At 35.2% G+C, this 23,327-nt stretch overlaps 2 protein-coding genes across 2 annotated transcripts; both read left to right on the forward strand.

Annotated features, from left to right (window-relative positions):
* The first annotated feature begins 1,812 nt into the window (after positions 1–1,812).
* LOC105247889 lies at positions 1,813–11,231 on the forward strand. Its single transcript, XM_011252348.2, has 2 exons — positions 1,813–2,131; positions 10,942–11,231. Exons 1-2 carry the CDS (start codon positions 1,813–1,815, stop codon positions 11,229–11,231), a joined length of 609 nt encoding a protein of 202 aa, XP_011250650.2.
* Positions 11,232–19,503: 8,272 nt separating this feature from the next.
* LOC112639907 lies at positions 19,504–20,535 on the forward strand. The gene has a single exon (XM_025415236.1). It carries the CDS (start codon positions 19,504–19,506, stop codon positions 20,533–20,535), a length of 1,032 nt encoding a protein of 343 aa, XP_025271021.1.
* Positions 20,536–23,327: the final 2,792 nt, after the last annotated feature.

Here is a 23,327-nt window from a genome sequence, read left to right on the forward strand (position 1 = left end):
TCCTTAATACTCGCCACCTTCTTAACGAGGTGCCGACCAACCGATCATCCGGACTTTGAAATATGGGATGGCTAGCTCTTTCAGCACATCCTCCACGATCTGGACTTCCGAGAGACACCGACCATCGAACAATGGAAACAATATGTTCCCCGGGATCAGCGACCAGACGTACTGCAAAGGTTGCACGACGATCCGACCGTCCATCACTTGGGCGTGGCAAAAATTACCGCACGCATAGCCCGGCTTTACTATTGGCTAGGAATGTACCGAGAAATTGCCCAGTACGTGCGAAGCTGCTTGAATTGCTTGGCTCACAAAATGTCCCAACAAAGGCCCGCAGGGAACCTACACGCTGCACCAGTCGCCGTTCCTGGCAACAAGTGACCATGGATTTGATTGGACTTTTGTCGCGATCCGCTTGCGACTATACACTATATCTGGGTCCTGACCGCACACGAATGCTTCACTAAGTGGATAGAAATGGTGCTTCTACGGCGGGATACTGTCACGAACTTGGCAACGGAGGTAACACGCCGCATTATTTATTGACACGGATGTCTGAATCTAACCAGTTCATCCCGGACAACAGTACCCAGTTTACCTCACACCAATTCTACTGTCCTCGTTCGGTATCAAACACCGGATCTCGTCCGTTTACGCTCCGCATTGCAATCCCGTGGAGAGAGCGAACCGATCGCCACTCACCATTAAAACGATCGCTTAGTACGTCGAAGACCAATACCGAGATTGGGACCAACGTATCGATGCGTTGCAGTTTGCCATCACAGCGCCATGAGGCGACGGGATAGTCCGGCATTCCTTGTACATAGGCGTGAACTAGCATCATCGCATCTCGTCGACCGATGCCCTGCTCAGAATCTGATTACTCCAGAGACATACTGACAGCGTCTAGAAGAAGCCTATGAAATTATCAGGATTCCCTTGACGCGGGTGTTTCAAAGACAAGAACGCCACTACAATTTCTGACGATGCGATTGGTGCCTACGTCTGGAGGATAAGGTGTGGAAGCAAGAACGGCCCCTGTTAAATTGCGACGAGGCATTTAATGTCAAACTCGCTCCACGATTCGCGAGTGCGATAGAAATCCACCGTAATTTCTCCATCGTAATTTCTCCAGTAATTGTGGATTTACAAGACGAGCAAGAAAAATGGTACCGGCATATTCACGTACAAGATTTAAAATCAGTATGTACCGGAGGACTCCGACAGCAACGGAGAATCCAACGGAGGCGCTACCTAGCCACACTCTATACGACTCGCAAACAAGTGGAGACAGCGCCATCTCCTCCCGGCATGACGAGTCTGGGCCCTAGCGTGAGTCTCCTACCAGGACTTTGCCAAACAACTCTGTCCTCCCCACTACCGACGCTCCCGGATATATAAGGCATGAGCGCCACTGCAGTCACCAGACATTTGCCAGCATGAGTTGGCAGTTAATGTTAAAATTATTCGGAGAGATAAGCTCTAACGAGGAGAAGAGCGCGCCGCCGCTAACACCTCAGTTAACTACCAGGTTATCGACCATCGAACGACCGACAACTAGCCGCTGACAATTGGACCGCCGGCCGCTGAACAAGCGACATTAGGACAGGCGACCACCGAGCAGCCGATCGCCGATCACCAGGCAATCAACTCTGGCAGTGACGCCCGCAGCACCGGATCCCGACGCCTTCCGGCGACGAAGTAAATAACCACCACACCTGAATACAACGATCCGATGCGACAAATCGTCAGAAGACGATTTTCCTCTCCACCCTGCCTGGACTCACACCCTAATGCTGAGGACGAACAATGACGGTGGCGAGCAACACTTCCTATACTAAAACTCATCATCAATCACCAAGCAGCCAACAACGAGACGTCGGGTCACCTCTGGCCACCAAGACACCATCAATGACGACCAGGCCGCTGACAACGATTGGACCATCGATCACAATCGGTCCGCTAACAACCAGACCTGATAACAGGCGGCCGATGACCGGATCGCCAGTTATCAGGCCAACGACCGGGCCGCCAACAACGAGGTCATCGACTTCGATCCAATTGATTCTCGTTGACGCATCCCCGGTGCCGGTCCGGTTAAAAGACGGAGATCCCATTCGCGAATGCAGTAATTGGTTGCAAATACAGGATCCGCGACAGGCCAGAATTTGGATCATCCACTTCAACATCCACGGCCGATCAATCCGCCATCTAACACAATCGTCCTGAAAAGGAGAGTGGTATGATGACACCCTAGTGTTACACTAACGCATCCGCCAGGCTGACCAGCAGTCTAAATAAACTCGGCGCCTCTGGGCGTCCCCAAGCATTTTCACCGATGGGCTACTCCCCTCGATGATTCGTACGACGCGACCCGACCGTGACGCGAAAGTGGGGAAGCTCAGCGGTCGCGTCAGACATATAATATAAGCGGGCTCGAGCGAGGCTCCGATACTTATTCTCATCCGACCAGCTCACAGCCTCAGGGAGCAATCGAGGAATTCTACGATTCTTATGATTTCTCAGCCACTGATTCTGACCGTTCCTGTCGATGGAGACTGGTGCAATCTCTCCGAAATCAGGATGCCCCTGGCATTCGACGATCCTGACCATATCTGAATCTAGCTCTTCGCGGAATACTCGCGTCCGATCGACTCTGTTTATAACTCACGCTCGTGCCGCAATCCTAGACACGCGGTCAATTCGCGCCGCGTCGCTCTCGGCAAGAGCCCCTGTAAGACCGCGCGTAGCGAAAGAAATCCGACTCGCAGAATACCTGCGTCCACAATCGATAACTCCGATTGATTAGGCTAAGCTATCAATATATTTCTGCGTTCAACATGCGAGTCTATTGTATTAATTATCTTTGTTAAAGCTTTAACATATTCTGGCTTGCCAGTTCCCAGGATTCAGGAGTCGGAGGAGGGGGAGTCGAACTTTCGAGACTCTTGACTTTTAAGATTGATGTAAAAAATTTATACGTGATAAGTGTTATAAATTCAAAACTAATTATTATAATTATATATTCATAACTATAGTTATAAAGAATACTATTCGTGTTTACTTTTTTACTCATAACTTTTACAATCAGTTTGTAATTATCGGTCATATATAATGTCGAAAATTAATTATATTTCTAAATTGAAAAAATATTATTTATACATATATATTACTGTTATTACTGTAATATATATATATATATATATATATATATATATATATATATAGAGTAGGTATATGTAGTAATATATATATATATATATATATATATATATATATATATGGTATATAGTAGGTATATATAGTAATATATATATATATATATATATATATATATATATATATATACATATATATATATATACACACACCCACACAACAATGCAGTATCTCGCAGTAATCTGAGCACATTTGCCCGAATAATTCTAATCTTCATATTATAGTATACTAATAATGATATATCCACAAGTTATGAATTTTAAGTAAAAATACAAGTATAAAAATGCAAAGAATTATTGCGCGCAAATCACAATATTTTAATATTTTAAATAATATTATATATTAAACAAAAGGAGAACTGCATAGACCAGATTTCGCGTCTTATTGACTGTTATTTGTCAATTTGTCAATTAAACTTTAATTATAGGATTGTGTAACACATTGCATATGACGAGAGCTAAATCATCGAATCGAAATTAGAAATGTTGTGAGCACTATTGTGGAAATTCAAGTTAGTTCATCAATAAAAAAGTTTGACTGGTTAAGCTGGATTCACAAAAATTTATTCTTACATAATAAAAAAAGAATTATAAAAAAATATAAAAAAGAATATAAAAAATAAAATATAAAAAAAGAATTCTACATATATTCTTAATATATTTCTTTTTCATAATACGATATTAACATTTCACTTCTTTTAATCTTATAATATCACAATTATGTCATATCATCATAGAAAAAAGTTAAGAAATTATTTATGTATGATTTTAAAATACGTATATTATAAATCATAAATTTTATTATACATACTACCGACTAGAAAATACTTCGCATAACAGCGATATCAGTAGGATAATTTTTTGCCAAGCTTTCAGTTAATACGTAATAAGTACCTTCGAAATGAGAAAAATATCTTATCTGTATATTATTGATCTATTTTGGACAACTTGATACAGTATCTAAAATTAAAAAATTATATATTATATATATTTATGCGCATGTATAAAAAGATGAAAAATCATATAAAATATATACATAATTTATAAGCAGAGCTTAGATCTCGGTGCCGTTTTCTCCACTACAAGTGCATTCTATTAGCGGTCAAGCGCTGCGAAAAGCAATACTGTCTATGTCAGTCTAGTGATAGTAGCAAAGAGGGTTTAGAAAATATACAGGGTGATTCATTTTAATCTTAACAGGCAAATATTTTGAAAAATATACGAGATACAAAAAAATGTTTCAGACAAAAGTTATATGGATTTAAAGGAGACATAAGGTGATGTTATTAATTTGACCTTAAATAGTTACTTAAAGGTCACGTGAAGGTCACCCTCAATTTTTTAAATGGAACTGCCTTTTTTACTAAAACTAACTTTTTATTGCATATTCTTACAGCTTATCTCGAGAGCTTTCCAAAACACTAAATAAAATATTTCTTTATTGAATACTTTTCGAGTTATGAGGCTTGAAATCGTTTCTTAATTTTACATAAATCGTAAAATATCTTGTAAAATATTCATTTTTCGATTATCTTACCTTAATACTATTATGTACAAAACAATGAGAAGAATCAATTGGTGTAAAGATAACACATAGTTGTTTTTAAGAAAAAATATGTAATTTGCAATTAACAATTCCATATTTTTTTTTAAAAACAATAGTATGTTTTCTTTACACCAATTGATTCCTCTCATTATTTTGTACATAAAAGTATTAAGGTAAGATAATCGAAAAATGAATATTTTACAAGATATTTTATAGTTTATGTAAAATTAAGAAATGATTTCAAACCTCATAACTCGAAAAGTACTTCATGGAAAAATAATTCATTATAGTGTTTTGGAAAGCTCTCGAGATAAGCTACAAGAATATATAATAAAACGTAGGCAGTTCCATTTAAAAAATTGAGGGAAGCATACTTTTGAAGCATACTTTTGCCTTTTATGAGCAGTAATGCCAGAAAGAGGATACTGCTCGCACGCATCAATCAGAGAGAGTCACATATATGTGCTACGCAGAATGATTGTATGCGTATGAACCGCATCCTTTTCTTGACATTCCTATTTATCAGTTTAATTTCTTTTCAGACAAATTGAATTTAAAATAATTTATTTAATAATCTTTCTTGTTGAGATTCAGAATATTGAACAGATTATTAGAAATTAAGCGGATAAATGAGAGAAATAGCCCATTTATTGCGTATATTAAAGTATTCCTATTACCGAATGTTGATAATCTATATAGAATAAATCAAGTTATCTTTTAGTCATCATATGGACAAGACTAAAAAATCACTGAATTCGAGTCATGAGACGACTTTTAGCCATCTTTCTGTCGACTTAACGATGTCAGTAAAGATGTCTGTGACAAAAAAATGTCCAGTTTTAGTAGTACTTTTAGACGACTTGGTGTTGTGTGGAAACTTACATAATTTATATATTTAGTTTTGATATTTAATATTATCAATAAGTGATGTAATTGATAAACGCCTAATTCGGAAAACATAATTTTTTCAAGAATATACATAATTTGTTTCGATTCTGTTGGTTTCTAGAAATTATCATTGATGTTGTGTTCTCTCTAAAAAGTAAATTGCTCAGAAGATATCGAGAATGCAGAATGCTTAGGATATTTAGCTTTTAGATGGGATAGTACTTCTTGCACAATATTATTTAGACATGTATCAATGATTGAGTAAGTTACATAAGATTGAAGATATTGTGCGATGATAGTAACTTGCCTTTCTAACTTTTTCTTTGACATGTATATAAATATGTTTTGTTTGTATATTAATCGATACTGTTTTTTCCAATGATAAATTAGGCCAAAATTATACATAACTGTCAAATTGGAATTGTGCCTGAAAAAATTTACATATTTTTTAATTGTGCAATATTTACTTATTTTATTTTATAACGTTAATGGCAATTTTGTTTATTAAATTTTACCGTAATAGTAATTGTGTTGAAATAATTCTGTTTATATCATCCAAGAGAAAACGGCTATTGCTGATATTTGTTGTTTAACATATTTCTGAAGAATTCCTTTTTAATTCAAAATTAAAGACTTTTTTAATTAAAAATTAAATTATTTAACATATATATTATATATAATATATATATATATATATATATATATGTATATGTATGTTAAAAAGTATATTGTCAAAAAGATATATATATATATATATATATATATATATATTTAATTACACGCATACACACATACACATATTCAAAAGAAATTATAAATAATAGTATAGATTTTTCTATTTAATAAAGAAATATATGTGAAAGAAATATATATAAAGGAGGAAAGTCATTTATATATTATATAACGTATTTTTTTGGTTCCCACAGGATTTTCAAAAAACTATTTTTTTTGTATTTTATGATCATAGAGATGTTAAAAATAACCATTAGAAAACTATAAAAATCATTATAAATAACCATGAGAAAAAAATTCGATCCATAAAATCAAAATTAATTATTAATTTAGATGTAATTATCTAACAATAAGTCATTTTATAATTATCCTTATCTAAGTTCTTCTCATAATTAATAAGTAAGACTAATAAAATAATATCGCTTATTATATGCTTTGCCATCATATTAATATAATTTTAAATTATAGCATGTATTATCTTTAAATAGGTGAATATATATACAGGGTGAGCCATTTTAATTTATCCACCCCAATAACTTGTTTATATTTGAATGTACAATAAAATGTTTCAAATAAAAGTTGCTTGACTTCGAGGGTGACAGAAGATGGGTGGCAAAAATTTGACCTTGGATAGTCATTTAAAGGTCACATAAAGGTAACCTTCAATTTCTTAAATGAAACTCCCTATTTTTCATTGCATATTCTTGTAGCTTATCTCGAGAGCTTTCCAAAACACTACAATTAAATACCTTTTCATTAAGTACTTTTCGAGTTATAAGGAAAAATTGAAATAATTTCTTAATTTTACATAAACCATAAAATATCTAGTAAACCAATCATTTTTCGATTATCTTACCTATATACTTTTATGTACAAAATAATGAGAGGAATCAATTGGTGTAAAGAAAACACATAGTTGTTTCTAAGAAAAAATATGTAATTTGCAATTAATAATTCCATATTTTTTCTTAAAAACAACTGTATGTTTTCTTTACACCAATTGATTCCTCTCATTATTTTGTATATAAAAGTATGAAGGTAAGATAATCGAAAAATGAATGGTTTACTAGATATTTTATGGTTTATGTAAAATTAAGAAATTATTTCAAGCCTTATAACTCAAAAAGTACTTAATGAAAAGGTACTTAATTATAGTGTTTTGGAAAGCTCTCGAGATAAGCTACAAGAATATGCAATGAAAAATAGAGGGTTTCCATTTAAGAAATTGAAGGTAACCTTTATGTGACCTTCAAATGACTATCCAAGATCAAATTTTTGCCACCCATCTTCTGTCCCCCTCGAAGTCAAGCAACTTTTATTTGAAACATTTTGTTGTACATTCAAATATAAAAAAGTTATTGGGGTGGATAAATTAAAATGGCTGACCCTGTATATAAAATACTATTAATTGTTTTCAGATTTAAGCTCCTATATCGCATCGAAGTTGTAATAGCTTTACTCTAGATACACATAATATTTACAATTATACAAAGATACAATTATACAAGATACTATTATATAATAATGTTCATTATACAACATCACGAGGTTTCAAAAATCGTATAAATGTTACCCATGATTAATCGTGTTAGACAGAGGAAAAAGAACGAATCGAATTGTGTGCAATTATTAATAGAAAAAGCTTAAAAGATAACGTAGTAATTAATATGTCCAAAAAATTTAAAATAAAAAATTTGAAAAACAAAATAAAAAAATTAATAAAATTAAAAAAATAATAAAACTTCTTCAGTGTTCATAGTAGGGCTAGTGATGTACTTTGAAGGCTTCGACATTCGAACTTTGAAGCTTCGAAAATTCGAAGCTTCGATATTAAAATCTTCGAAGATCGAAATTTCGTTCGGAGTTTCGAAGGTTCGAAATAATAATAGTTATAATACCGCGATACATTTATAAAATTATATAACTGTTGAGGATTGCTAAATAAACTGGCTGTAACTCTTTTCACAGCTTTATTCTTTCGCCACACGCCTCCTTTTTCTATGCACTTCGATCTTCTATTCTGCTATCTTGAATCTTCTCGATACTCGCTTCGCTAATTCATTCTATTCTCTTGACAATAGATGGCAGTCGCAACAATGACAAAATCTGAATAAAATATATTCTATTATATGTTTTACTATTTTTATTTTTATTTTACAATAATATCAATTATAAAAAAATGCGCTTTAGGAATTAAAGGAATCCTAATTCTAATTTAATGTAGATTATAAATAAATAGCATAATTTATTGTACTTGGCTAATTGTGTTGACTTCATATTTGTTTTTTAATATTTATGTACCGCGTTGTTGTGATTTAGTTTCAGTTAATAATAATTTTCTAAATAATAACCTTCCAAAGTTATACATTCAGAATTACAAAATAAAAGTTTTAGAAATGAGAAATAGCAAGTCAAAAATAAATGCTCAAAGTTATTTTTAATTTATAATTTTTTATGTTTAGAATTCTAGAAATATATATTCTTTTTTTCTCGATAAGTATTCATAATAAAATTGTGAAAAGCAAATATTTGTAGGTCATGTGATGTTATGTTGCTTTTCGGAACTCATGATTCCGAATTTTTAGGAAATATAAATTGCAAAATAAGAATTTTGGAGTTAGTGTGTAATTGTCGAACGAATAAAACACACGCATCTAAGCTAATAACCACGTAAATTTTTTTATCTCTTTTTGGAAATATTTATTTTATCATTACTGTTGCGTAGAAAGTGACGCATATAAATTATTGAATTATTTGTAGACATATATAGTAATTATTTGTTCCATATTTCTCTCCAAATATTATATTTTCTTAAATCTAATTATATTATATACTCTTCTTATATATATATATATATATAATATATATATATATATATATATATATATATATATATAATATAACCTACAATTAATTTTTTGAAAAAATTACAAAATTATATATTTTATTTTATTCTTAAAAATAAAAATACATAATTACTTATTTTAATAAGAATTTATTTTAAAATACAAAAACATTCGTTGAAACATTTTCAGAGGCAAGACAACCTCGCTGTGACGAAACAATATTGCCTGCAGCTGAAAAAATTCTCTCCGATGCAACGGATGTCGCGAGAAAACATAAATATTTTTTCGCCAACCGAGTTAAGTATGGAAATTTTTTTTCATGTGATTTCTATCATTGAAAAGGGTCTATATTAATATCAATTTGTGATTCACAAAAATATAATTAAATCTGCTGAGTTGCGGATGTTAAATATGTATTTATACAGACTTTTTAAAAAGAAAGTCTAATGCACTATTTGACAATTGACATTTATGAACTTAATTCTGAGTCTACTGAAGTAAAAGATTTTACTTCTAATTCGATCATTTCTCTAATCGCAATTCATATCACATACGAACGATATCACATATTTCACAAGTTACTGACTGGTCAGTAGCTTTCAAACAATACTGCCATGCCCAGCTCTTCATTTTCTCAATTTGCTAATATTCACACTAATCTTGATTGCAACTTTATTTCATTTGAAGATTTACACGAATCTATTTCAAAGAGGCTGTACAACGATTTGTGTACAATAATCACAAGCAACTGAGACTGCTCTCAAAATGTCTTGTCATGTCTCTCTTACAAAGGAGAAGAAAGACAATCACATGATAACGCGTGTAAATAAATATCGTGTGATATACGAGGTGTGATATGTATGCCATTCAAGAAATATATATATATATATATATATATATATATATATATTTATTTATTTATAGGGCTTTTAAATAATATAAAATAATTGATATTATTGTAAGATAAACATAAAAATAGTAAAACATATAATAGAATATATTGTAAGCGATAATGGAAATGCGAGAGAGTTAACAAGAGTTGAAATATAATATCGCTGTATTATACCGTTTGTTTCGAAGATACTTTGTTTCGTCTTGAGACAGGGGCAGTCCACTAGATCGAACAGAAGACGTGGCATTCGCATTTCGCTTCTAGACAAGTAACGAACATTTATTCCGCGCGATAATAGCTTGTGACTAACAATAAGATCAATCTAACGGATTCACATTTCGCCGATTACAGTTTATCAGATGGGATTCGAGCATCTTTACAAATTACCTTAAAAAAGATAAGCCCCTTTTAATTGTTACGGTGCGAATTTGAGTTGCAAGCGCGCGGGTGTGGACATAGAATTGTTTCTGGTGTGATAAACTCTTATGTACTTCTCTTATGCGGTCGTCGCGTGAACGCGGAGTTGTGTGACAGTATACTATTTAACTTTTTACAAGAGACACTGAATAACGGACCGGGTGTGGAATTTGGAGGCGAATTTATCATGGTTAAGTTGAAGGAGACTCTTCGCGAGCGGGGACTAGAACAAAAAGCGAATTAATTAAACGATTAAGTGAGAATAATCCGAAAGCGTGGGAGAAGAGGAAAGCCATTTTGCAACTACTACTACGACAAGATGATTCTTGCCAATTTGATACTGATTGCAGAGGACGAGATCCTAGATTATATTATCGAGGGCATGATCAGCAATTGCAGGCTCGCATGATGAATTATCAAACAGGAGCAGAACTTTAAAAGTATTTGAGAAGGTCCAACCTGACTATAAGAGATCGAATGACGCTAGAATGAAGAAAAATGGGACGAGAACGATAAGCGGAAAGACGAAGATGCCGTTGATCAAGGGAAAGCCGACCAAATGTTACAAATGTTTGAAGATAGGACACATCGCGCCGCAATGCAAGCGGGTACCGATGAAGAAAACATGTTATATGTGCGGATCGACGGAACACTTGGCTAGAGAATGTCCGAAACGAGGTCATCTTTGACACTGGAGACATCTAAGGACTTTATATTAAAAATTTTATAAAAATAAGAATATATGAAAAATTTATAAAATTTTAAGTTAAAAAATTGTTAAAGAAGCAAAAGAAAACATTAAAAAATACATACAGAATGGGTAAAACGTTTCAAAAAGCATTTATTTCTGAATATTTCATAATTATAATTCAAAAATAATTTTGTATGTGTGAACATATATGTTAATTAACTCACATTTATTTAGAATATTTTCATCATTTTTTATATAAATTCGCATTTACATGTAATTTCAAATGTATTTGCAAATGTAATTTCCAAGCTTTGAGTTAACTTCATTATCATTATTAAAAAAATAAATAACTCGAGAAAATTCTGTATATACAACTAACTATATATTAAAATTGTTTTATAAGACAGAAACAAAAAAAATTTACAAAAATTCACTTTTCCAAAATCAGTTTCTTTTAAAACTGTTTTGTACACAAAAATATTTATAGCTTCGACATTTATAGCTTCGACATTTTAGTATTGGATTTTCGTCATGAAATGTTCTAAAGAATCTGTTATTAAAAGAAAGTATGGTAGTTTTAAAATATTCTGTACATATATGGCATTTCTATCTTTGATCCCGCGAAAATAATGGATATAACGGGACATATCGTGTTAAAACACGTTATGGATAATGAATAGAACTTTTCGGGGCAATGTGCCCCAGATTATTGTAGTCATTGTAGTCTTTCTGCTTGATTTTGTGCCTTTGCGAAATGATATATTATTGTTCGATATTCTTTATTAATGTAGGATGTTGTAATATATTTTAAATAAAATTATAGGATTCAGTGACGGAGAACACTCGGGTAAATAACACTACCGTTTATTAGTTAAAATTATGAAAAGATACATCAAAAGAAAATGTTGGGACACGTTATCACCGTTACAATCATCGTTAATTTCGAGGCGAGTGTATTGCTCGACGTCTGTGCAGCAACTGACTCAAGCGATCGAAAAACATAAATATAAATATAAAACAACTCGCGACAATACGCCAATTTTTACATCCTACATTCAGCCGTCCTGCACCCACATACGGCCTCGTATATGTTTTTTTTCGTGTTCTCGTGATTTGTTCCGACAATTAATTCTTTCCTTTCTCCTCCTCGTCGTCTTCACCATCGACGAACTCGATCTCACTATCCTCGTTAAGCCACAACTTCATAAAATCGGCTGTCGTCGACGTTTGCTGTGATCCTTCGTGCATTCCGACTTTGTCTACTAAATAACGATTATTACGTAGGACTTTCGCGATTTTGTAGGGTCCGAGATATTTAAATGCCAATTTTAATCCAGAAGCCTGCTGTGTCCGCTTGATAGCGACCAAGTCATCTTAACGATATAATCGCGCTTTTTTACGTTTTTTATTAAATACACAACGATTTTCTTCCTGTATCTCGATACTTTCTTTTGCGCGGACTCTCATATCGTCCCGATCTTCCTGGAAGGAAGTCACCCATTCGTTCTCAAGCAACTGGCGGATGTTATCATTGTCACGTAAGCATGCATGAGTTCCAAACATTAAACGAAATGGTGTAGTTGCAATACTCCGGTGCATTGTCGTATTTAAATATAACTGAACAGTATTCAAATATTTGTGCCATTCTCCAGGCTTTGAAGCTGTCATCTTGGTCAAAAGCGGTATGAGCGTTCTATTCACTCGCTCCACCTGTCCATTTGCTCTGGGAATTCCCGTCGTCGTCAATATATGCTGAATACCTTCACTTTTACAATATTCTTGAAAATTCGTTCGATGTAAACGCAGTGCCCCGATCAGAAATAATTCTACGTAGATTGTCAAATATATTCGCTTGTTTTCGGAGACGATCAACAACCTCGGCCGTGCCTGTAGATTTAGTCGCGTACAGCCACGTAAATTTACTAAAACTATCTATTGTTATGAATATATGTTTATAATTCTTCTTCGTTGACGCTAGTGGGTCCAAATGATCAACATGGAATGTGTCGAGCGGTACTTCACCCTTACTGATGATCGACAGAAAATCTTCTTGTTTGCCCTGCTTCTTTTCGGCCAAAATGCAGTCAATGTAATTTTGAACGATCCTCTTGACTTTCTGACGCAAGTTCCGGATATAATAATCTCGCTTCACGATCGCTTCTGTTTTAGCTATCGAAAAATGTCCTTTCTCATGTGCTCGTCTTATGATTTGCGAATGCATCGACTTCGGGACTAGACAATAATCATTGTCGCCCTCCTTGAACAGTAGTCCACCTTGAATGACGTAACTGGGATCCTTCTGGTTTTCAATTCGTTGAATAATTTTTCTGATTTCTTCGTCATCCTGAGCTTTTCTAAGTCGGATAGTTATCTCGTCATCGCTCTTACTAATTAATAGACATACTGGCAGTGGGTTTCTACTCAACGTGTCGACGTGAGTCATATTTCTTCTCGGACGGTGCTCAATTTCGTAATTAAATTCCTCCAGCAAAAGTGCCCATCTCGCTACGTGAACGCATAAATCTTTCTTTGACATAGTCAAAGTGAACGCACGACAATCGGTAACGATTTTGAACGCTATGCTTAGCAGGTACACTCTAAATTTTTTTAGCGATTTCACAATGGCCAAAACTTCTAGCTCGTAGCTCGTGTATTTTTTCTCGGCAGGAGTCGTTTTTCCGCTCGCATAGTATACTGGGTGCATTGCACCGTCATCACTGCTACGCTGTAGCAATATCGCGCTATAACCATGTCTCGATGCATTGGTATGCAGCTCAGTCTCTGCGCCGACTCTATACAGATTTAACACCGGTTTATTGATTAACATAAGTTTCAATCGTTCGAAGGAATCCCTTTCACATGCATCGAATTTAAATTTTGCTTCGGTTTTTAATAAATTCGTTAACGGTCTTGCAATCAATGAATATCCCGCAATGAATTTCCGAAAATATCCCGTCAGTCCCAAAAACAATTGGACTTGTCGAACGGTAGTAGGCATAGGAAAATCTTTTACAGCACTCGTCTTACGTTCTGAGGGTTTGATACATCCATTCTCGATCACGTGACCTAAATATTCGATTCTTGTTCGTAATAAATTGCATTTTTTCCAATTAATAGCCAGACCGTTCCGACTGGCGACGCTTAATACACATTCAAGATTTCTTAGACCGATCTCACAGTCAATCGAGGGCACTATTAAATCATCCATATATGCTAGAACTACTCCTTCACGAATGAAGTCTTTAAATACAACGTTAATGAACTTTTGAAAAATTGCAGGTGAATTACAGAGACCGAATGGTACCCTGAGAAATTCGTAATACCCATCGGGAACTATGAAAGCGGTATATTTCCTACTCGATTCGTCCATCGACACATGAAAAAATCCATTTCTGAGATCTAAAGTACTAAATACTTTCGCACTCTGCAACGCGTCTAAATGGTCTTCTATGAGCGGAAGAGGATATCTTTGACAACCTTTTTATTAAGCAACGGAATCGACGCAAAGTCGACCTGTTCCGTCTCTTTTTTTAACCAAAACAACTGGACTTGCATATTCGGAAACGGAAGATTGCACAATTTCGTCTCTCAATCACTCATCTATCTGTGCATTAACTTCGTTTCTTTCAGTCGCCGACAGTCTTCTCGCTTTTTGATAGATCGGTTCGTCGTCTTTTAAAATAAGATTCATTTTTACACTAACCTTTTGAGTTCAAGTTTATATTGATCTACGAGACGCTGCATCGTTCGTTTAAGGACATCGTCATGCACATGAGACAAATCCACGTCAACCTCGCGATCAAAATCTACTTTAATCTGATAGATCTCCGCGAAAGCGCCATCGTCAGTCAATGGCTTAACAGTAGCTTTTCCAAGCTTCATATTTAACTCAATGGTATCGAGAAAATCTCGACCAATCAATAATTTGCTTCTCAGGAGATCATTTGAAACAACGTTAATCGAAACTCTAAATGAATTCCCATCGACTGTAAGTTTCGCCCAGAAACGTCCCAGCGTCACGTTTTCCTCAGTACCGACACCACGAAATGGCATTACAATATTTTCAAGCCGCGGCGCACCAATTCTTATACAGCGTGTGTCAAAAGTTCCGGGACGGCTGGATAATTTGAAAAATACGCATCACAGAGGAAAATGACTTAGACAAAAGTTGTAGGATTTTTCCCGGGCAATCCGACGGTGACCTTAGATTTGACCTTGGATAGTCATTTGAAGGTCACATAAAGATTACCTTCAATTTCTTAAATGGAATCCCCTATTTTTCATTGCATATTCTTGTAGCTTATCTCGAGAGCTTTCCAAAACACTATAATTAAGTACCTTTTTATTAAGTACTTTTTGAGTTATAAGGCTTGAAATAATTTCTTAATTTTATATAAACCATAAAATATCTAGTAAACCATTCATTTTTCGATTATCTTACCTTCTTACTTTTTATGTACAAAATAATGAGAGGAATCAATTGGTGTAAAGAAAACACATAGCTGTTTCTAAGAAAAAATATGTAATTTGCAATTAACAATTCCATATTTTTTCTTAAAAACAACTGTATGTTTTCTTTACACCAATTGATTCCTCTCATTATTTTGTACATAAAAGTATGAAGGTAAAATAATCGAAAAATGAATGGTTTACTAGATATTTTATGGTTTATGTAAAATTAAGAAATTATTTCAAGCCTTATAACTCAAAAAGTACTTAATAAAAAGATACTTAATTATAGTGTTTTGGAAAGCTCTCGAGATAAGCTACAAGAATATGCAATGAAAAATAGGGGGTTCCATTTAAGAAATTGAAGGTAATCTTTATGTGACCTTCAAATGACTATCCAAGGTCAAATCTAAGGTCACCGTCGGATTGCCCGGGAAAAATCCTACAACTTTTGTCTAGGTCATTTTCCTCTGTGATGCGTATTTTTCAAATTATCCAGCCGTCCCGGAACTTTTGACACACGCTGTATATTCATCCGCTTGCATAACCGTAATATCGCTTCCCGTGTCAATAGTCGCATGAACCATAATATTATTAATCAACACGTCTTTCGTTTGCTTACGCTCCGATCGAACTATCGCGCAACTATTCATCATCGTCGCGTTCGTCTTTATCGGGCAATTTCGTGCGATGTGACCGTGCTTATTGCACTCGAAACACTTCTGACCCTGAGCCTTCGTCGGACATACCTGACTTATATGGTCCTTCTGACTTATATGCCGCAATTAAAGCAACGTTTTACAATGTTACGTTCTCCTTTTCCGCTCGCATTCCTCTCTTCAACCTTTGCACTTGCATTGTCCTAAGCGTATTTATCGTTCTTGAGTCTCACACCGCTCTTTTTCTCTTCTAATCTCGAACTATCAGTCACAGTAGTATGGTTTCTGTTACGCAGCGTGATTTCACTAAACGCTTGCAGCATCTCATCCTTCGTCATAAATTCTCGTACGCGAGCTAAGTCGCGAAGATTTGGATCTGGAATTCCGTCGATAATAAATCCTAGGATCTCGTCGTTTCCTATAGCAATGCGATTTGCCATAATTGTCTTCTCGTGTACATAATCGTGGAATGTTTCGCTCTTTTTCCACACTCGTTCTTCAAATCGATGCCTTAATGCGATTTTATCGGGCCGGTGATAAAACATACCCCTCAACTCGTCAAGAAGGTCGTCCGATCTCATGCCGATGTATTCTGGCTTAGAATGGAACCACTCCAGCGCTAGCCCCTTAAGCCTCGTGCCTATTAGAATCTTCGTCAAATCGTCGTCAAGCTTGTACGCGGCTCTTAGAAATTTTATTTGCTTCTCCCATGTTTCGAAAGTTTCCGAATCACCATTAAAATGACTCGGCCACAGCGGTTAGATTAACTTTCGACAGCACAGAAGCAGGCGTTGCCGCCACGTTCATTTGGCCATGATTCGCTGCTCCAAGTAGCATTGCTTGTTGTTCGATTAATGGGCGATTGTTCTGCATTTGCCGCAATAACTCGATTTTGCGTTTTGCCAACGCGAGCTCTCTCTCAGCCAACGCCTCGACGACCATCTCGATCTCTCGCTGCATTGTCTCTCGCCTCTCATCACCTTGAGGATCCCGTTACTCGTGTTTAGACGAATCGAATCACCTTCGCTGCCGTCACCATCAAGCGCCGCACGGTCTTCTTCTCTGCCATCATTCCGTTCCCCGTTAGCGCACTCAAATAACCGAGATGTCGATCCCGCTGCATTTTCATCATCGTCAGCCATTCCGACAAACCACGCACCGCTCGGATCAATACTGAAAAGTCTACTGATCAATTCGTGTTTATATCCCGCAGTACTAAGTTCCTTTTGCCTCAGAATCTCCTTAAGTCTGGCCACCGTAAAGGAATTCGGATCCCTTACCATCGGATTGGACATCGTCCTCTTCTTTATTTTACAAAACTGTCCACACGTCTCTTAACGTCGTTCACGCGTCCGCACTATATATCTCGTAATCGAAAGATTCAAATTCAACGTACCGACTTACTTCCCCACGTGTCACGTCTTTTCCGCGATATCACTCTATTTTTCGACCTTTAACTTATATACATAAACTTGTTTATTCGTTTCTGGGAGTTCTCGAATGTTCGGCTTCGTTAAAATCGTCGTTCGGCAAAATCGTCGTCTTCTTACATGTCGTTCAAACTTAAAATTCGCAAACTCCCGTCATACAAAATCGTCGTTTTTTTTTAAACATTCGTCACTTGTTGTCACTAATTGTTTGCTACAACTTAACGTTATCACAAAAGATTTTCTCAATGAAAACCATAATCTAATTATCACACAAACTGATAAAGGCAACATCACGGTTGCTCTTGATAAAGATGAATATATTCGGAAAACAGAAGAGTTACTCAAAGATAAGGAGACTTATGCTGTTGTAAATAAAAATCCTATCAATAAATTAATATCTAATTTACGAGAATTACTAAGTAGATGGAAAAATAATGAGTATATTACATCGTACCTCTCTTTGTCATTTAGTGAAGGTACTCTCTCGCGCGTTTGGGAGCGTCCCGTTTGGCCACGTTAATATTGACCACCGTCCCGATTGACCACGTTGCTATTGACCACGCCCCGCTTGACCACCGTCCCGATTGACCACCGTTCCGATTGACCACGGTCCCGATTGATCACCGTTCCGATTGACCACCGTCCCGATTGACCACCGTCCCGATTGACCACCGTTCTGATTGACCACAGTCCCGGTTGACCACCGTCCCGATTGACCACCGTTCCGATTGACCACGGTCCCGATTGACCACCGTCCCGAATTTCACATGGGTTTGCAACGGGATGGGGGTGGGGGCGGGGGATGGGGGGTGGGGGTGTGTGTGCAGCTGTGCGTGTACTTGCAATGCAAACTGGGACTTCACATAGGTTTATAAAACTGTGAGCAACTCAATCATATCTTATGTGAATATTTAAATTATTTTTTTAATTATTTTTTTATTATTATATTTATAACTAGTTATATTAATTTAATTATTTAATTTTTTTTGTGGTCAATCGGGACCGTGGTCAATCGGGACCGTGGTTAATCGGGACGGTGGTCAATCGGGACGGTGGTCAATCGGGACGGTGGTCAATCGGGACCGTGGTCAATCGGGACCGTGGTCAATCGGGGCCGTGGTCAATCGGGACCGTGGTCAATCGGGACGGTGTTCAATCGGGACCGTGGTCAATCGGGACCGTGGTCAATCGGGACCGTGGTCAATCGGGACAGTGGTCAATCGGAACGTGGTCAATCGGGACGGTGGTCAATCGAGACCGTGGTCAATCGGGACGGTGGTCAATCGGGACGGTGGTCAATATTAACGTGGCCAAACGGGTGCCACTCGCGCGCTTATAGTTTATCGAAAGTGAACAAATCGGGTTGCCCGTTCAGACTGATCGTATTATGCGTTAATACTCCCCTTTACCAGTTAGTAGTGTTTTTACACAAAATTATGATCAACGGCTTTCCTACGGCTAACAGCTATATTGAAAACAGTTTTGAATTAATTAACAGACTAAGGAACGTGCATCTAGAAGAAAATTACAAACTCATTTCTCTTGACGTTGTATCATTATTCACTAACATTCCTTTAGATTTTGCCATGGAAAGTGCTTCAAATAGATGGGACTATATTAAAGAATACACGGACCTTCCCAAACCAGAGTTTTACTGAGGGTGAGATTTGTACTAAATTCCACCTACTTTACATTTAATAGCACATATTATCGTCAATTATTTGGCACTCCGATGGGTTCTCCTCTGTCTCCAATTATAGCTAACATAGTGATGCAAAATTTAGAAAGTAGAGCCTTGAATACAATTAAATTTACACCACCATTCTACTTCAGATATGTTGACGATATTATCACCGCTTGTCCGTTCAATCTTGTCGACCACGTACTAACCATATTTAATTCATTTAACCCTAGACTACAGTTCACTATTGAAGTTGAAAATAATAAGACTCTGAGTTATTTGGAAATTACTAATATATCCGAAAATAATAGATTATATTTTAATTGGTACCATAAACCAACGTATTCCAGTAGATATCTGAATTTTCACTCACAACACCCTGAGTGCCAAAAAAGAAGCACAATTTTCAGTTTGGTTGACAGAGCCTACAGATTGTCGGGTCCTAAGATTCATCGTAATAACATAATAGATATTATCGAGATTTTACTTAATAATGGTTATCCTTTAAAATTTATATTTGATAACATTAATCAGAGACTTCGTCATCTGTTACATAATGATACCGCTAATAAACCTGAAATTGAAAAGGAAAATGTTTCATATTTTACAGTTCCTTTCATTCCATCCTTGACTAACAATATGAAAAACTTTATTAAAGACACGGATACCGTCTTGTCATACTTTAGCCTGAACAAACTTAGTACTATCATTAAGGTCCATAAAGACGTTATTCCAAAAGGCTCTCACACTAATGTCGTTTATAAGATTGAATGCGAGAAGTGTGACGCAACATATGTTGGACAAACAGGCAGAAAATTAAGTACTAGGATAAATGAACACAAGAAGAATATTAATAAAAATATAACGAATAGGTTTGTCATCACAGAACATGGATTGAATTTTAATCACGATTTTAAATGGGATGACGTGAAGATTTTAGACAGAGAAACCTTTTATTACAAAATACTAATTTCTGAAATGATTTACATTAAACGACAACGTAACGGCTTAAATTCACAAACAGACACAGAATGCTTTCCTGACATATACAATAATTTAATAAATAAACTTCCTGATGCTTAAGGTCATACATAGAAAAATTTATACTAGTATAATGAACGTTATTCTGTCATTTATATTCGTACCTTCGGAGAAGGAAGTAACATATAGCTTTTTAATAGATTATTAAATTGTTAATCATATACAGTTTTATAAAGTTTTCAAAACACATATAAATGACATATAAATTAATCGGATTCATCATGATATTGAAAGTTACTCTTATCTCACTGGACTTATTTATTTTAAAAAATGTTTTAATGTTCATTTGATGTAAATTACTAATGAGTGTAATAACTTCTTATTTTTGATTTTAATTATTTTTAATTTTAATAATTTCTATTCTGTTCATTATTTAATGTTTCTTTTCAAATGTAATTATTTCGAATCTATGGTTGACAATTACATTACTTATTTTTATAGTCCGGCTATTGATCTGCGGTTTGACAAACGTCCATTAGAACCACACAAAATTTAGGCCTATTAACCTAAACTTGTAAGGTCCGTTTCATCCTTGTATATAACCGTAAGATGATATCCCTACTGTTTTACTGCGATTTGACATTCATTATATATGTATGTTTACTGCGTACAGCATCTGCTTACTTTCCGAGAATTAACATGCGCTGAAGATGACTTAAATATAAGTCGAAACGTCCGCTCTTAAATTGTCTAAACATTTATGTATTATTAAATTTGAAGTTTCAACCTATTAATGTTTACTATTAATTTCTTTAACGATGAATGATATTTAATTTGTATAATTCGCGACTAATAATGATCTTCAGCTCTCTATGCCTGTCTTAATCAATTTATTTTATTCGTCACTTGACCGTTTCACTTCAAAATGTCGTATTTTTTATTGTGTCCACTCACTACTCGAATGATTCCGTCGGATCCCAGCTGAGCCCCTAGAAAATATGTAGGATGTTGTAATATATTTTAAATAAAATTATAGGATTCAGTGACGGAGAACACTTGGGTAAATGATACTGCCGTTTATTAATTAAAATTATGAAAAGGTACATCAAAAGAAAATGATCGGAAACGTTATCACTGTTACAATCGTCATTAATTTCGAGGCGAATGTATTGCTCGACGTCTGTGCGGCAATAACTCAAGCGGTCGAAAAACAAATATAAATATAAAAGGACTCGCGACAATACGCCAATTTTTATATTCTGCATTAACAATATTAAAGCCACATTGATGATGAACCATTTTTTAGACCATCCGCTTATGTATATAGACAAATTTATAATATAAATAAATTTTATTTTATTTTATTTCTTCTCTCTCTCTCTCTCTCTTCCTCTCTCTATTATTATCTTTCCAATATTATTACATTTTAATCACTGATCGTTCACCGCTGTCACCTCCCCATTGCTGTCGTTACTTATTGCAATATAATGACAAATATTTTTACATAAGTTTGTCAAATTAATCCCCACCGTCACAATCACATCATGGTTTTATCACAATCCATTATAGAAAATAAAATATAATATAAAATATTCTAGTTTGTTACTAAATATTAAACATTATATATATTAATAGTTACATGTTTCATAACTCTCGGCGGAAACTGTAACCGCTAGAAAGCGTGTTGCCGGATGTCAGATTGGGGAATGCTCGATAGTATCTAAGTATTGTAGGGTAGAAAGAAAATAAAATACTTCCCGTGGACCAACAATTTAAAGGAGCAATGGAAGAAACGTACAGAATGAGTGCCCCAGATAGCAAATTGAGCAAGAGCTCAGAAAATTCATCCTCCTCGGAGGCAAGCCCCATGGATTCTGGGGAGAAAGGCGAATCATTAAAACATATCTGAACAAGACGGATATGCGTTGGAAGAAGATCAGTTAGTTACTAAAAACGAGCACATCCTGTATAAGATGCTAATGTTAAAGAGAACAGAGATAAGGAGTCTAATATGAAAAATAGCACTGATGGAAGAGCGTATCAAAGAATTGGAGCGAAGAGAAGATGGCTCAAAAATGACAGCAGGAAAAGAGGAAAATGAAATAAGGATCAAATATGTAACAGATGAAGAAGAATTAGAAAAGGGACAAACTAGACCATTAAAAAAAAAACATCAGAAAGAGAAAAATGTATAAATCACCGGATGTCTCCCCGGTGCAGCAGATGCAAACAAGTCAAATGAAAGAAAAACAAGGAAAAACTAGTCAGCCGAAGACAAAAAAAGATCTACGAAATTAACGAAATCTTGAGGATAAAAGTTAAACTAAAAGCACTAAGAAAATTAAAACTTGTTCCGCAATGCAAAATCTGCCAGGAATATGGCCACACACAAAATTACTGCAAAAAAGAGTCTAGGTGTGTAAAATGTGCAGGAATGCATCATACTAAGGAATGCAGGAAAAGCAATGAAAAGCACTTAAATGTATGAATTGTGGAGACCCGCACCCTGCGAATTACAGATGTTGTACGGTCGCAAAAGAACTCCAAAAAATTAGTAATAATGTTCACAAAAAAAAAAGAAGGTAAACAAATCGATAAGAGCACAAAACGAGGAAAATAAAACAGAGTCTTATGATATAATGAGGGAGGATAGATGCTCAAGTCATCAAAAATGAAAGGGAACAAAATTACAATACTTAATTAATCAAATGATATTAACATGATTTAACATTTATGTCTAAAATAGAAGATCAAAACAAAAAAATATGAAAGCCTCAAAAATATATAATTCTTAAGAGGCTTTCTAAACTAGAAGACAGCAACAAGCCAATTAAGGCCAGGAAGAAATAATTTTACTAAAGATATTCAATAGGCAGTTTGGAATAATACACCGG

This window comes from Camponotus floridanus, unplaced genomic scaffold, assembly GCF_003227725.1.
Source record: "Camponotus floridanus strain SB8 unplaced genomic scaffold, Cflo_v7.5 scaffold117, whole genome shotgun sequence".
Lineage (NCBI taxonomy): Eukaryota > Metazoa > Arthropoda > Insecta > Hymenoptera > Formicidae > Camponotus > Camponotus floridanus.

Excerpts from the sequence above, each read along its gene's own strand:
- LOC112639907 (XM_025415236.1), top strand. The coding sequence starts at position 19,504 with ATGGGTTCTCCTCTGTCTCCAATTATAGCTAACATAGTGATGCAAAAT.
- LOC105247889 (XM_011252348.2), top strand. The coding sequence starts at position 1,813 with ATGACGGTGGCGAGCAACACTTCCTATACTAAAACTCATCATCAATCA. Across the intron at positions 2,132-10,941 it reads AGATCCCATTCGCGAATGCA|GCTCGCATGATGAATTATCA; the intron begins GTAATTGGTTGC and ends CAGCAATTGCAG.